General features: G+C 43.2%; 1 protein-coding gene across 3 annotated transcripts in view; it reads right to left on the bottom strand.

Annotated features, from left to right (window-relative positions):
• Positions 1-7,170: 7,170 nt before the first annotated feature.
• SH3RF1 (SH3 domain containing ring finger 1) overlaps positions 7,171-16,504 on the bottom strand; it is a 169,203-nt gene continuing 159,869 nt past the window's right edge. For all 3 annotated transcript variants that reach the window (XM_019665510.1, XM_019665509.1, XM_019665512.1), the window contains exon 12: positions 7,171-9,660. In XM_019665510.1, the coding sequence (XP_019521055.1) occupies positions 9,492-9,660 (169 nt within the window). In that variant the 3' untranslated portion in view covers positions 7,171-9,491. The remainder of the gene's footprint in view (positions 9,661-16,504) is intronic.

Genomic DNA, 16,504 nt, shown 5'->3' with positions numbered 1-16,504 from the left:
CAACTAGCCCCTCTCCCCTCCTGGAACTAATCATGTGGTATGGGCATCCAGCCTCCATGCTTAAATGCCTTCAAAAGCTGCCTCATTAGCATAACAAGAGACACCTTTGTTGCTCTTATCAGGAAATTTCAGGGGTTTTAGGAGCTCTGTGCCAGATATGGGGACAAAGACCAAATGAGTATTCCTGATTATAAATCACACCATCACAGCCTCCCTCAGCAGCTGTCCGGCAGGTACCTGCAACCTGGAAGGCTTGAGTTTGCAACAAGACCCTCCACACTACCTAGGACCTGCCAGATTGGTAACCTGTGACACCTGACATCCCTTTATAGTATTTCAACCCAGGACAGGATAATCTTGAGTCACATCAGATGACACCTCCCCCTGGTCTACCAGCCTATGCGAAGCCAGCTCCTGAGAGGACACCTTTGGTTCCCCAGCCTGTGCAAAGGGAACCTCCGTGGCAATCGGAGACGCTGTCTTTGAGGACTGGCAAAGAATTGTCTGGCTCCCGGGACGTTTCCTTTCTGCATGGGAGGAACATAAACATTCTGGGTACTTCTCATTTTGTCCTGTCAGGAAGGAAACATTTTCTAAAGTCACCCTATGTTCTTGATCTTAAGAAATCACCAGCAGAGTTAATAGACATCACAAACCCTGCAGAATCAACAACAATGTGTGTTTCCTCCCTTTCTGTGGCCACAAGCCCAGAGTGAGCGATGTAATATGAGAAGCAGAGAAAATGATTAGAGATGGGGGGGCGGGGGGTCGCATAAAGGGAACACTGGCCAAGACAGGAATCCACATACCAAACAGGAATGCTTGTGTGTCCGCAGCAGCCTCGCACCGGGACATGGGTTCTCTGCACACAATGGTATGAATGACACAGGAGGCGAGGGGGACATGTGACTGTTCTTGTAAATGATCTGTTCTTATTTCACACAAGAAAAAAATCAATGCAAGAGCACTGTCATATTTATACAGCACATATTGTGCTGTGTTCAATGAAATTGTTGTATGATTTTAAAGACATCCTTTTTAAATGTCAGTCTCCATATACTATGCCAGCAGGATTTACATGTCATTGAACAATTATATTATAGCAAGGACACAGAAATTTTATGTCAACTCTGATGGGGTCTACAAGGTCTTTTTATTCTTTTTCAGAAGAGGAATAGCTTTTTTCTTTTCTTTTTCCTTCCTCTCTCTCTCTCTCTCTCCCTCTCTCTCTCTCTCTCCTTTTCCCTCCCTCCCTCTCCCCCACTTCTTTCTTCAACAGAGGAGGGAAAAGGGTTAGGATGGCCGCCAAGAACTTCTTGGTTTGATTCCAAAGCATTCTGAGTAGAATCTCTCAGAATGTCAAATGTAATATCCCATTTGGGGATTCAGTTGGATTGCTGGTGATATGAAGAGAGACTGGGAAATGTAAGCTTCTTTCTTGGTTGCCCTCTCTTCTGGGATAGAGCCTGTTGGCCTCTACTTCTAAAACTGCTCTCCTGGCTTTTGGGTTGTGTGACTTGTCCTGACCCTCTCGTCCTGCCCTTGTTATCAGAAGGAAGTGCTGTGCGGCGTTCCTCTTCATGCAGCCGTCTCCCTGCCTGGGAGCATGTACCGGGGCCGCAGCCTCTGTCCTGGGCTTGTCCACCTCCACATACCCCTTTTCCTCGAAGGAGTGCAAAGTCATCCCATTGAGGTTTTTCTCCCGTCACCCACTTGACATTAAATTTCGTACTTTCAGCTGCTTATAGACATTTACAGTTTAAACTCCTGCCATCATTTCAAACTCAACATTTCCAAAATAAAACTTACTTCTACCTGGAAATACTCTTCCCACTCACCTTCTGCATCTCTTTCAAAGTGTCCTCTATGGCCACAGTCCGCCTGATAAAGATCTCAGGTGTTATACTTGCTTGATTGCCTCCATTTCCTATATTCCTTCAGCCATCAGTCCCTAATGGCTCTTTTTTCCAAAAACGTCTCTTCTTTTGTAGCTTTACCTTCTCATCATTTCCTCTGCACAACCCCTCCTCCCCCATGGTATAGCTCATCGCGCTGTTCCTGACTCTGATACCCATTCCTCTCCAGAACCCTAATCTTATAGACAATTGCCAGTCTAACCTTTTCTCCACTTCAATCCTGCATCAGGAAACCTCCAGCAGCATCGAGGTGAAGACTTCTGTGTGGCTTTCATGACTTGCTAGGATCTGGCCCTAAGCTCACTACAAAGTAATAATAACAATAATAATAATAATAATAATAATAATAATAATAATAACAACAATAATATTTTTTAAAAAGCAACACATTTTCTGCCTGAGTCATGGGTTTTCCATCTCCCCACAAATGTGCCTAATGTCCGCTGCTGAGCCCTTGTGCTAGTGGTTCTGTCCCCAGCATGTCCTCTGCCCACGCAGAATTTCTCCCTTCTTCACTGTCTAGTTTTTAGCATCTTTGTCTAAAACTTACTCCTGCTTTTCCCTCTCCTCTGAGCTCTGTATTGTATTTGTAATCTCTACCTCAAAGTTATTGTAATGATGCATTGTCCTCTTAATATTTCTTAAAGTTTTCCATTGGTATTTTCTCCCCAACCAGGCTGTAATCTCCTAGAGGACGGGGCAATGTCTTGTATTCCTTCCCTCTAATCATCCTCCCCTCGTGGCATCCTATTTGTGTTCCAGGATCCCATGTTTTAACAATGTTTAATTTTACCACTTTTATTGTATATGTTCTCGTAAGCGATCTCCAAACATTTGCAGGGTAAAAAAAGCATTTCTTCTGCATCTTTCACAATGCCAATCATTGTGCTAGCTAAACACACAGTGATTTGTGAAAACCCACCCAACAAATAACTAGTTTTGAAATATAGTAGGCACATGTGTATTAATTTCAGGAAACTAAGAAATATAGCTCAGCTCCTTAAGAATCTGAATCTAAAGGAAATCACTGACGTCATTTTCTCCTCTGATTCAGCTGTGCTGTCTTTTTTTATATCCTAGTATCCTGTTAAAGACCTGATACAGCTAAAATTAGAGAAAAGGGGTAAAAACAAACGAACAATAACAAAACACCCCAATGGCTCTTCAGATGGGAATTAAAGGGAAGTTGGGAGACTATTTGTAGATGAGACTCTTGTTCATGAAATGCTCCACCGGCCACCAAGCTCTATTACCCAACACCTACCCTGAAGGGGCCAGGAATGGGGGGAAGGATAGGGCAGGCTGAGATGGAGACAGAGAGACAGCGAGATAAGAGAGAAATAACCCAAAACACAGTTTCTGTATTTTTATAAGCAAAGACAGAAATGCACCCTCCAACATAAGGAATAGTTCCGAATCAAGGCTAAGATTACAAGATTGGAGTCTGCTTTCTTCATGCCTAAGCCACTGGGTGAATTTAGATGGTGGGAGAGATTATTACAGCTTTCCTTTTGTGAAGTGTTTCTCTGGCGATACCCTCTTCTTGAAAGCTTCAGTCACTTGAGTTTTATTATAGGGGCTGACTGATAATATGCCAATCCCACAGGTCTGTCTCAGTGGGTAAATAAATCACAGGAAAGAATGGTTCAGCTTAAAGGGTAGAAATCCCGGCCCAGCTTTGATTTCTGCAACCATCACCACATCACAGGAATCCACAATTGCTACCCCAGGACAAGCCGTGTGGGCTATATATACACACACACATGGAGACTGCCCTCCTGCCATGGTGGCTGGAGGCAGAGAGGGGGCAGGCAGCTTGCTGTACGTCCTCCCATCCAGGAGAGCTCGGATCTTCCCTTTCCAAGACAGGGATGGATGAACAATTCCTCACTTCTTACCTGAGACGTGTGTCCTCGGCAGGTGGCTATTTTGCATGGGCTTGGCTGCTTGAGTCACGGGGTAACATAGTATACGAGCCACTTTGAAGCTCTATGCCTCTCAAATTATTCTCTATGTCCATCTTTATTTACTGCACACAGAGGATTTCAACAACCAAGGCGGTCTCATTTGATAATGGAGTGGTTTAAAGCCGTCAGTTGTTTCACACAAAGGACCAAGATGTGGCGGGTGCTGTCATCTGGTATCTTCTAAAACATAAAAAGGATTTTTACCACAGAATCCTCCCTCTCCCCCTCTCCGAAAAAAAATCAGGACTCTCAATCAGAATCAGTTCTTAACAGAACTTTTTACTAAACCTCTGTTAAAAAGGCAAAAGGACTGTGTGTGTGTGTGTGTGTGTGTGTGTGTGTGTGGAGGGGGGGTTACAAATTGAGAGCTTAGGCAATGATTGAATTAGCTTGTATTAGAGTGAGCTGGCAGCCAGGCATCAGTCTTTACTTTGTTTCTGCCTTTAGGGAATTTATTGAATGTGCTTTTGAGATATAATTTATAAGGAAATTGGTTTTACTCAAAAGGACTTTTTTGCTTTATGTCTTGTAGCACCCTTAAGTGCTTAAAAAAAGGGAAAAGGTAATTCCATTAAGCTTTCAATTTTCACTGGCCAAAGAAATGAACTGATGTGATTGGAAAGATAAGGCGCTGGCCTTCACTTGAACTGACCTTGCTCCCGGGGGTGGGGGGCAAGAGGCATGGCCTTTGTTCCAGAGGTGTCATTTCAAGCTTAATTAGAGAGCTAGGATTCTTTTTTTTTATTTTTTTTTTTTTAAACCCCAACCTCAATCTGCTCAGAAAATGTTCATTCAGTTTGCAGTCGGCCGACCATCATCTTAACAGCTTTGGGAGTCATGGGTTTATTCTGATGGTCCTTAGGGAACTCAAGATCATGGTCAATGTTACAAACGAGACACACCCAAGAGACAAGACCTGACCTTTCAGGAATTATAGGGTCTCTACTTGCAGAGGAGGCACGGTCCACTCAGCCACACCAAAAGGCTTCTGCAGAATTGTAATTAGATGCAATCCTCTTCTTGCATCTAATCTCTTACTTCATCTATTTTTTAGAGGCCTGCCCTAAAGAGAGAAACTATTCAAAATTAAATATTCTTTACTGCTCAAAGTTAAGATGTGTCCACATATCCTGGGAAGGTCTCTAACACACTCGAGTTCTGTGATCTTTAACTTATAGGTTGTTGCCTCCAAGGAGAGGCTGGAGACAGTTGAGCAATGCCACCTTTTCATTTATGCCTTTTCTGGACGATCATTTAAAAACATATTTTTACTCTCTAAAACTGCATTAATACTGTAGCCATTAGCCCGCACAGGGCTATTTATAGTTAAATGTTAACTAATTCAAATTAAATCAAATGAGAGATTCAGTTCCTCAGTCACAGCAGCCACATTTCAAGAGGTCAGTAGCCACCTGTGGCTAGGAGCTACCATAATGGACATCAGATAGAAACCATTTCCATCGCTTTCTAGAGCAGAAGTTCTTTGGGACAGCGCTGCTGTAGAAAACAGGCATCGATGAAGTTTATGTCTCGCTTATGCTCACACATATATATGTTGAGAATGCCCAAACATTCAAATAGCAATTCCAATGTCATTTTACAGCCGCCATTGGACTATGTGAACTATATAATTAGGTCTTCTGATTGAATGGCCAGCTGAGTATCGCAGACTGGTGTCCAACAGAGGGTATTTCAGAGACTCCACTTTCAAACATAACTGAATTCCTTGAAAGGTAAACTTGAGAATCTGCAGAAAGAGATGGAGAAAGCCTGTAGCCACAGTGCCAGTGAGGACTCTCCGAATTTTAAGTCTTACTTGCTCACACACTTCCTGGTCTAGGAAGGACTAATAATAGCATTGAAGGGTGGCTCCAAGATGAATGCCAACTGCAGATCCCTTCAGCCTGGCTCCTGGGAATCTGGGTCACTGCAGTACAATAAGAATTTGCACTGAGTGGGATCAAGGTGCTGTTTCTGAAATGGAAATAGCCGAGTCAGAAAGTTATTCATAGGAAACACAGAAAAAGCATTCATTTGTAAACCAGAGAGAGGGGGGTTATACAACTGTCACGGTTCTTATTGGCTGGTGACCATTCCAATAACTGTCCTGTCTCTGGTGACAGTTACTACCAGGAACAGAGTCCCCCAGTACACCCCATTCCAGCTTGGAGGTCACAGGGGTTAGGGAGGGGTAAGCACTTGCTAAGCCTGGACACTGGCTGATCTTATCTGTAAATGTCTTCCCAGTTCCTGTGGCACCTTGGCAAAGTCCTTCCAGTAAAGGAGTAATATCAATAGGATGCTACCTTCATAAGGACTTAGCTTAATTGGTTCAAAACACACTTCTAGAAATTTCACATGGACACACACACAATGAGCTGTACAACTTAGTCTAATGTCTATTCAAAGCATTTTCCAAACTTGAATCCTAATTATTAGAGTTCTGGGTTGAAATATTCATCTGAACTTCTGGAGGTATGAAAAACACTGTCTTATTATCATCATGGCTAGAAAACTAAATAGCATAGCAATTGGAAACATCACCTCAATTTGTTCCTTCTAAATCCAGTTAAAACCAATAAAGGCCTTATATGCATATACTCCAAAGGAGTGAGATGACATATTGGAAACCAGAGATGAAAATGATACCACATATCAAAATAGCACTTTCAAAATGGTCACACTGTCTCCTGTGCTCCTCACCCTCACCAGGGAGGCAACACAGAGCAGCAGCAGGAGGAAACTACTAAGTAATAATTGACTTGTCCAGGTGGGTTACAAAGAGAGTGTTTTTGCAAAGCTATGATACAACCTAGAAGTCCTGATTTTTCATTCTGATAAGCAATTTCATAGTAACTAAACATTAAAGCAGGAAAATATTTTTTCTTTAATGACATACATGGTCCTTTTAAACTTACGGCTTGTTGGCATTCTACAGATGATTAAAATCCTAGTGAGTCTAAAGGTTATGTCCGTAAGCCTTGCTGAGACCCGCGGGTTAGCACGCAGTTGCTTGCAGGTCTGGTAGTCCAATGGCTAAGACAAAACTTCCAACCATAAAGAGGGAGAGCGGAGCAGAAGCGTTACACAATCCCTGCTGACACATCACAAGCTCTTTTAAGAAGACTTTAAATTTCTTGGGGGAACTAACCAAATAAGGTTTGCTAGTTGGAGAGAGAAAATGTACGATAACCACCACATTGATCATTGCAGACATCTTCTGTTTGAGGTATTATGCAAAGAATTTGTATGAAGTAGAAATGAAGTCAAATGTGTCCCAGGTTAAAAAAAAAAAATTTAAGGACTGACACAATGGGCATATAAACGGTGAACATCAAATTTTAATCTTGAACCTTTTCTCCGGTCTTCAAATTATTAACATGAAAAGGAATGATAAACTGCAATTTTATTATTACCCTATCGCTGTGTAACAAGCCCTTGTTACAAAATCTCCATCTACTGTTTCCAAAAAACCAATAGAAAACCCATACATTATATTATCTAAGTGATCTATTAACAGATGAAATTTTAACCAACTTCATACCAGGAAACTATTAACAGAGGTACTTCAATCACGTAGCTTAAAATATGGAGAAAAGACAGGTAAAAAAATTATCTTAACCTGTAGTAGTCTTTTAACTTTTTAAAATTTTTATAAAATACACTAATTTCCCAAAATAAAGAATATTATGACACATTGGTGTCAACTTACACAGATGAAAGCTGATGCCAGCTTTTTTTTTCTAACTAAAGTTCATTTCACCAAAACTTTATATATTACATGAATATCCAAGTAAAGTATTTTTTTAAAAATTCAACACACAGGAACATAATGTACAGTGTCTTATAAAAAATGGTTAATTTAGGAATGATTTCATTTCAATCACATATATCTTTTTAAGACCATGAAACCTCTTGCTATTGCAAGAAGACTTTTCAGTTCACGTTTCTATTTCCCAGTTGTAGTTCTTAAACGTTAAGATGTGAAAAGGTTTTTTGTGGTTTTTTTTCATGAGAAAACTGTGGCGATGATTTCATTCACTACCAGGCTGTCTTCCCCTCTTTTGTTTTTAGGACTCCCCAGACACACGACTGCGTGGCACGGGAATGAAATGGGTAGAAAAGGCCAATGACATCAAAGAACAGATATAAAAAGACAGGCTCAGCTGGGTCCTGCCACAATTGTAAGGTGTGGGCCCTCTCCCGAGCGCCAAACCTCCCAGAGCTGCCAGAGAACAGTCACAGCTGTGAGCAGCCTCCTGGCTCACCCTTTCCATCCATCAGCTGGGGGGACATAAAGGAGCATTTTCACTAATGACCTGTGTCATGGCTGATGGATGCCTTAGCCACGGAGGGGGCGAGTGCACTCAGAGACCTTGGTCAGTAGTGGCTTTGGGGGCAGAGAAAAGGGTACTGTGTATTTAACAGCTCCTGCAGTGGTCAATTCTGAGCGCAAACTCACCTTGATGGGAAATTGCAATGAAATATACACACCATGCACAGCCTAGATTACTGTGGAAATCCAGTAACACATGCAAGACGGTGGGATGAGGCCCACAATGGATGAATGTAAACTTTTCACAGTGTTTCTTAGCGCCTTTGACGTCAGCACGAGGGCATCACTTACCACCACTATCTCACAAATGCTGTATTGTGTCCTGGGCATGCAGATTACTTGGGGTAAAATGGGCAATTACACTTCACAGCCATTCTCAGACAGGAGGACCACTTCAACGTGTCCAATTCCCAACCAATGGACTGAGCTGCTGCACTGTATAAAACTAAATATATTTCTGAAAACATTTTTGTTCAAGGGTTGTGCTTTACTCTTCCTGATCGCTTCACTGATTTCATTCGAGGAAAATTAAAAACCCACAACATTAAATTGAGGACTAGGTCTTCAGGATTGGTGATTCCTGACCAAACCAGAAAGACAGGCAATTGTTAACTTCTCTTTACTCAAGTTTCTGTCTCCTGACCCCAGGCCCTTATTGATATCGATTCACTTGTGTGTTTTGGTTTCCCCAAGAGGAAAACCATATCAGAGAACTGGCATTTCTGTCTTAAAAAAGTAAAAAAAAAAACAAAACAAAACAAAAAAAAACACCAGCAGGGGGAGAAGGGGTTCATTCTAGGTCAAAAAAGAATCTCTTGCTCTCAACAGGAGATAATCCAGCTTCTCCTTCGCTATCATTTCATAAATAATTTCTTAAAATCATCATCCAAAGAATTTATCTAGCATAAGAAAAATTCAAGTTTAAAAAAAGGAAATAAATTAGTTAAGCCTTGTAAACAATTGTCCATTTTAGCTACATACCTTTTTCTTTTTCCAAAAAAAAAACAAAACGGTTTTTCTGTATAGTACATCAGACAGTACAAGGCACACCTTACACATCAGAATCCAGAGTGACAAAACCCACCCACACACACACACGTCTTTGTCACACTGTTTGCTGGTCTAAATGTGCTGGGGGCACTGGGGTCACACGCCCGTCCTCTGCGCATCTCCTGACCATCTGGAAGTCCACAAATGTGCTCTTTCCATCACGTCGTGTTGTGCTCTTTTGTTGTGTGATACGATCATCAGCCGTCTCAACGTTAAGTCTCTTCAGATGTTTTCCACAAAGCTTCCTGGGAAAAGACCCGTTTTCCCGTTCCGTTGTAATGTGCCTTTGAACCAGCCATCCTCTCGTTTTTTATGAACAAACACAATATCTCCTTCCTTAAGTTCCAGCTCGGCCTCACTCTGAGGAGGATAGGACACCACCACCCTGTGCCTAGACAAGAGAGAGGGAGTTAAGGCCATTCAAAGTGGTGATGAAAATGGCGTACTATTAGTCTGCACAGCCTTAAACGTAAACAGAACATGACAAAACATCAACACCATGAGCTGCCACCCAGATGGCTCAGTGGATAGAGCGTGCGCTCCTAACAGCAAGGCTCCCTCATGGGATGGTGGCTACGCCCACCCGCAACTAAGACTGAACACAGCATCTTGAGCTTAGAGGCCACGAGCTGCTGCCAGGCAGCCAAATGGTGACTGGCACCCTCCACAACAAAGATTGAAGAACAACAAGTTGGCTGGTCCCCTCCCCAATTCCCCAATAAAAAATCTAAAAACAAACAAACAACAAAAAAAACCCATCAACAGCATGATTGGTTCATACTGTTCGTAAAACAACTCAAAATATAATTATTCTCTGTTGAGTAGAATCTTGGTGTTAAGAGTTTGGACGTGTGTCAAATCTGCTATTGATGACCCAGACTGGTTTATTTGAATGCCCTTTACAGGGAGAGCCAACGTTGTCCCTTCCCAGTGTTTGTATCTTGGCCATACAGAAGGCCAGTTTTATTCCATTTCCCAGGAGGAAATGCCCTGTCCCTCTTCTCCTAGAAGAAAGGAGTGGATTTATTGGATGGGTGAGGTTGGGAGAAGTAGCGGAGCTGGTGGGTTCCCCTCTCAGGCCGAGCGGGCTCTGCTCTGCCTGTGTCCATGCTGTAAGCATGACATGATCAGGGAGCAGGCCTGCCTTCTGGACGTGGGTCTGGAAATCCGTCTGTCTGTGCCCCTGGCATGGGTGAGGGGGCAAATCTAAGGAAGTTCACCTGCCTTACATACCCAAATTCTCCCTTGGCAGGTTGTGCTATGGTCTAGACAGGGAAGGGAGGATTGTGGCTCCAAATCCAGTCCAACACCACCAGTACTGAGGTTGACATTCTGATCTACATTACTGTATTAACTGTGTCTGTTTCTCCATTGGTTCTGAACTCAGACATCAGTGAGAAAAGGTGCAATTAACATTTACAAACCCCAGAAACCGTGTTCATTTAATATTATCTATCCCCTGCTTCTACACTTTTGTCTCCTACAAAATTATGGTTAGTAGGGCCGGCTGAGTGGCTCAGTTGGTTAAGAGCTCGCTCAAGAGTTTGAGCTCTGAGCAACAGTGGTTCGATTCCCGGCCCGAGCTGAGCTGCCACTGAGGAGCTGCCAACAGGTGGCAGGATGGCTCAGCTAAAAAAAAAAATATATGGTTAGCAACCATGGAAACCAGAGGGAGGCTGCTTGCTTTATGCTCCATATCCTTTTATCCCTCTCTATTTTTCCCAGCATTATTGCCCTCCTTTACGCCTCTCTTGCTTTTCCCAACCAAAGGGGGGAAAAAGGTAGTGTATGGTGGGTAACCAACCTCCAAGATGCACCAGTGAGGCTTGCCTCCTGCTATTCATAATCTTGTGCAGTCTCCTCCCACAATGCATAGGGATGAACTGCACGACCAATAATATATTGTGAAAATGACAGCTAGGTCCTAAAAGGCATGTGGCTTCCACTTTACTTTCTCTTGGATCACATGCTCTGGGAAAAATCTGCTGCCATGTTGTGAGAAAATTTAACATCCCTATGGAGGACCACAGGGTGGGTGACTGAGGTCTTCTTCCAAAAGCCAAAACCAAGTAGCCAATAGTGACGTGAGTGAGCCACCTTGGAAGGAAGTCTTCCAGCCCAGTCAAGCCTTCAGATGACGGCAGCTCAGACTAACACATGGAGTGCAATCTCAAGAAACAGCCTAAGCCAGAACCACCCAGATACGCTGCTCCCAATTTCCCAACACACAGAAGCTGTGAGATAACAAATGTTCATTGTTTTTAGTCACTAACTTGAGGGGGGGGGGGAGTAATTTGTTACAAAGCAAATTACTAAAAGATGTGAATATACATCTTTCTCTGATGCTATGCAGTATTCAGTCATAAAGGCAATTTTGAGTTTCTACTTTCATTTAGTTCTCAAAGTCAGAAAATAAGTGTATAGCCTCACAGGACACACTCTTGGCTATAAATAAAGAATGCTATGGCTTAAAAGACGATAGAGCAAATTCAATAGACCTGCCCCCAAACTCCTGAAACCCATTAGAGCCTAGTCCTTTCAGAAGATTGCTAGCTTCACAATCTCCATCCCATAAAAACTAGAATCCACTCTCATTAAGAAGAACCATAGCAAGAGTCCCAGGCTATTACTCTATAAAAAAGGCATCTCTGCAAAGGTCAAGTGGCTTCTCAAACAATTCCAGAGGTACTTTGTGAATACACACACAAAGTTATCCTCCAAGATCTGAAGCAAAAGCACAGCACGGAGGCTGGCTTACCATTTCTAAGAAAGGTTAAGTTAATTCACACGTGAAGATTTATAGAGCACAAGGCTCAGGGTTCAAGCAAGCATGGAATGAAAGAGGAGGGGCACTGTGGGGCAAGCCCTGGCCTGGGGTTGGGGGGTGGGGGTGATACAGTCTTAAAAGGGTATTTGGAGCAGATTAACTTTGGGTCCAATCATTTCAGCTCTCTTGGTCTCAGTTTCCTCATCTGTAGAATGGGGCTGTAGTGAGTAAGGCAGTGAGATTTTAAGTGTGATGCTCTTTGTAAAGTGTCTGTCAAATGGTTCACACCCCCAAATGCTAGCTCCCACTGTGATCACATGGCTTAGGCGACAGCAGGCAGGGGCCTGGAGCTTTTAAGACGTGAAGAATAGGCCTGTCAATTGCTAGCCAGCACTGCCCAGTAAAGACTCAGACAAAAAAACTGCCTGATAATGAGACGTGACAAACTTTAGAAGGGCAGTGTTAAGGCTTTGGAATCCCTCCTCTGACATCTATAAAAGCAACAAACAACTTCATCTTGGAATTATCTGAAGGAAGGGATCCAGACGTGATTTCTCAAGTCTGTTGCCAACATGCTAAAAATCCATGTAAAAAGCAATGTAAAAGCTGCCACTTGGGAAAAGTTAAAATTTTGAGCAAAGCTTTATAATTTGGGGAAAAATGTGTACAAGTGACTCAAATCACATTCAGAGTATATCTCTGATGAAATCTGTTCCCCACCAGTTCCCTGTGAGCTGCCTTAAAGGTAAAATGGAACAAAAATAGTTCTTGGAACAGTTGAAGTGAACTAGATTAATATCTGCATTTTAGAAAATGCCCTAAACCAATTTTGTCAGGATTTTTTTGATCTACAACTGCTGCTGGGCTAAGAACATAATCTTCCTGCTAAGTTCCCAGTGGGAGCACATTTTCATTGCTTAAGTTATAAATCTCTGGGGGGTGGAATTAGCAACCGTGGCCATAACGGAAACTGTGACACAGCCCTGATTATAAGAAGACTACCAGGTGCTGCAGTACTAGCCTCTGCTCAGAAATCGTCCAGCTTCGATCCTGGCCTCAAGCCTTGGGATGTAGTTCACATACAGATTTCTAACCCGGGCTCTTCAGACCAAATACCGGGCAAAAGTGGCCAGCTATCTCAGTCATGGGAAGGCTTTGCCAAATAGAATGCGTCCAGATCAACAAACAGATGCAACGCGCAGCTGTGGGGGCCCTTCACATCTGCTGCTCCATCCTGGGCCTCATTGGATTAGGCGTGTCTTTATCTGAATAGGGCTTTGGGGAAGTTCTGAGCCTTAGGAGTCCAAGACTACTACTCTCCATGACCTCCAAGGGACCTGTCGATCCAGCCACACAATCTGCACCCCATCCATTCCTCTTCATTATCTTCATTATCATCGCCACAATCTTTGGTGGACGAGTTCATTACCTTCCACCTAGTGAGGCCATCTACCTGTTCAAATAATCCCCCCTGCCTCAAATCTCCTTCTGTCCCCATTCCACTCGACACAGAGCTAACATTAACCTTCGTAACTGGGAACTAACTGTGTTTGTAGCTAGCTAGCTATGGCTCAAAAATTGTTACCAGCTTCTCAATGCCTGTGAGGTTCGTCCTCGGCCTGGGATGGAAAGCCTTCAATGACCTAGCCTCAGTCTCTCTTCAGAGCTACAGTTACTATTATCTCCATGAATGTACCCAATGTTCCTCGACATCTGAACGTGCTCCAATATGGCCTTCCCTTCACCCACTCCCACCAGGAACTCCCTTGGATGACCGCTCTGCCCATCCACACCCACTCAGCCTCTCGAAGCCTTGCTCCAGTTCTCCTCCAGAAATCTTCCCCGGCCCCATGGTTGGAAGCAATTTCATGCTTGACCAGATCCCAGGGGCCTCATGACTATGTTTGATGGCACTCAGCTCAGTCTACGCTGTATTACTGCCATCTGCATCCCTGTCTCATTGATTCTACTAGACTGTAAGCTGACTGAGGGCTGAGATGATGGTAATTCATTCATTTATATGCCTCATACCATTTAGCATAGCACCCATGGCAATTCTTAATAAGCATACTGAGTGACAACTAGAAAAGGCCTAATTGTAGAGTAAAACTATTCTCAAAAATGTACAAAGCTAAAAAAAGAATGAAATTCTGACAAGTATTACAACATGAACGAACCTTGGAAACATTATGCTACGTGAAGTAAGCCACACACAAATGGATACTATCATGCAAATTCATGTATACACAGAACAGTCAAGCTCCTAGACAAAAAGTCAAATGGTGATGGTCAGGGGCTGTGTGGGGCGGGGGGAAGAGGGACTGGGGAGTAAGTGTTTAATGGGTGCACAGTTTCAGTTTGAGATAATGAAAACGTTCTAGAAATGGATAGTGGTGATGGTTATACAACAGTGTGAATGTATTAAAAGGCACTGAACTTACATGTGACAAAATGTTTATATACATTTTTTTTTAATTGGGGAAGTGGGGGAGGGGAACAGCACTGGGGAATCGGGAGAAGGGGAACAGACAAGTTGCTGTCGTTTTGTTCTTCAGTCTGGTTGTGGAGGACGTTGCTTCACTGGCCCATGTTGGTATTATCATCACGCTCTTCCAGGGTGAGGGAGATCGGTCGCCGGCCTCTGGGCGGCTCTTGGCAGCTCACACTGGCTGCCAGCCGCTCACGCTGGCTGCCAGCCACACACAGTAGCTTATGGCAGCCCACTGCAGCAGGGGCTGCAGCCTACGCCGGCGACTCACAGCAGCCCAGCTCCAGGTCGAGCTGTTGTTCACCATCTTAGCTGTAGAGGGCAGTGTCACTGGCCTCATGTGGGATCCAAACTGGGGCCCTGCTGCTCAGAGCTGGCATCCCAAGCCAGCTCTTAACCAACGCGCCACTTGGCTGGCCCCAAAATGTTATATTTTATATATACCTTACCAAGTTTTAAAAAGGAAAAACATCTAAAGCTGAGTGGTAACTTGGATGTTGGAAAGTATCCCCCAACCCCGGTCCCTTTGAAGAGAGCACCTGGGTGGCAGTGTGGGGTGTACAGTGTGGCTCAGACTTGGCCTTGAATGGGGCTCTGTCTCTTGTTGGCTTTTGGACCCTAACTCTGTTTTTGGTGTTAGTTACCAGGGTGGAATTCGAGAAACAGACGTTTGCTATATAAAGAAGCTGCACAGATACCAATGCCAATCTCCTGGTTTGGGCTTTCGTGTTCTGGCTGCCATCTAAATGGGCACTTGGGTTCTTTTCTCTTCTTTATTCTTCTGGCCTCTCTCATGTTGTCTGTAGTTCATACATTTTTGTTTCGAATCTCCCTTAATATGGTCCAAACTGGGCCCCCTGTGGCACACTGGGAGGCCCTCTGCTCATCGCCCCAATCTGGGTGGCTAACCATTTACTGCTTTCTGCCAGTTGTGACAACAATCTAATACGCAATTAAGTGTTTCACTGGCAAAACCATACTAGCTTGCTTTGCAGCTTGCCTGAAGTCCAAGTAAATTATGTCCATTGCTTCACCCGGGGGGTTCATTGTCACTGACTCACATTAATCATGCTGGTTAAGCCGGCTGCCTTTCTGTAAATCTATCTCTATCCAATTTGCATGTTTCTAAGTGTTCTAGCTTAATCCCTGATCAAAGATCATAGGTCTTTTTCTAATTTAGGAGATGGGGGTATAGGTATGTGGTTATCAGTTTAATTTCTAAACGTAAAAATATACACAGATAAGGGCCGGCCGAGTGGCTCAGGTGGGTAAGAGCTCGCTCAAGAGTTTGAGCTCTGAGCAACAGCAGTTCGAGTCCAGCCCGAGCTGAGCAGCCGCTGAGCTGCCAACAGGTAGCAGGATGGCTCAGCTAAAAAAAAATAAATAAATAAAATAAAATATACACAGATAGAGATGACTTGCTGTGTTCCCTTAAGCCCTTTATCTGTATATATTTTTAGAAGATAAAAAAAAACCCATCATACATGATTTCTTTTATTTGCCATCCCTTCTGAAATATTTTATTTCTACTTTCTCTTTGCAATTTCCTGATTTTTTTTCTCAATCCCTCTAAAATAGAGCCTAAAATATTTATTCTATTTTTTTTCTGCTGTCATCAATTATACATTTTCGGCCTCCAGGATATAGTATGTTTTCTTCAGTATCTCCAACCAACACAAAAGAATCCTTTTGTTCCTCAGAGAATTGTCTCAGCTGACACCAAGACCTGTCAACACACCTCAAGGTTCATCCTTCCTTATTGCGATGTTGCTGAAGTCTTTGTATCACGGGAGGGTCTCTTTCCACTGACAGCACTGGCTGCCCTAGTCACATTCTTTCACTTTAGATTTATGAGATAGGGTCATGGTTTGAGAAGAAATTTTATGCTTGTTCTCATTATCATCTGTAGATGAATCCTGTCTCCTACTGTACCAATATTATACACTGAAAAATAGTTCTATGAACTTCTATCAGTAAATA

Source organism: Hipposideros armiger, unplaced genomic scaffold (assembly GCF_001890085.2).
Source record: "Hipposideros armiger isolate ML-2016 unplaced genomic scaffold, ASM189008v1 scaffold_444, whole genome shotgun sequence".
Taxonomy (NCBI): domain Eukaryota; kingdom Metazoa; phylum Chordata; class Mammalia; order Chiroptera; family Hipposideridae; genus Hipposideros; species Hipposideros armiger.
This window is presented reverse-complemented; position numbering and strand designations above follow the sequence as displayed.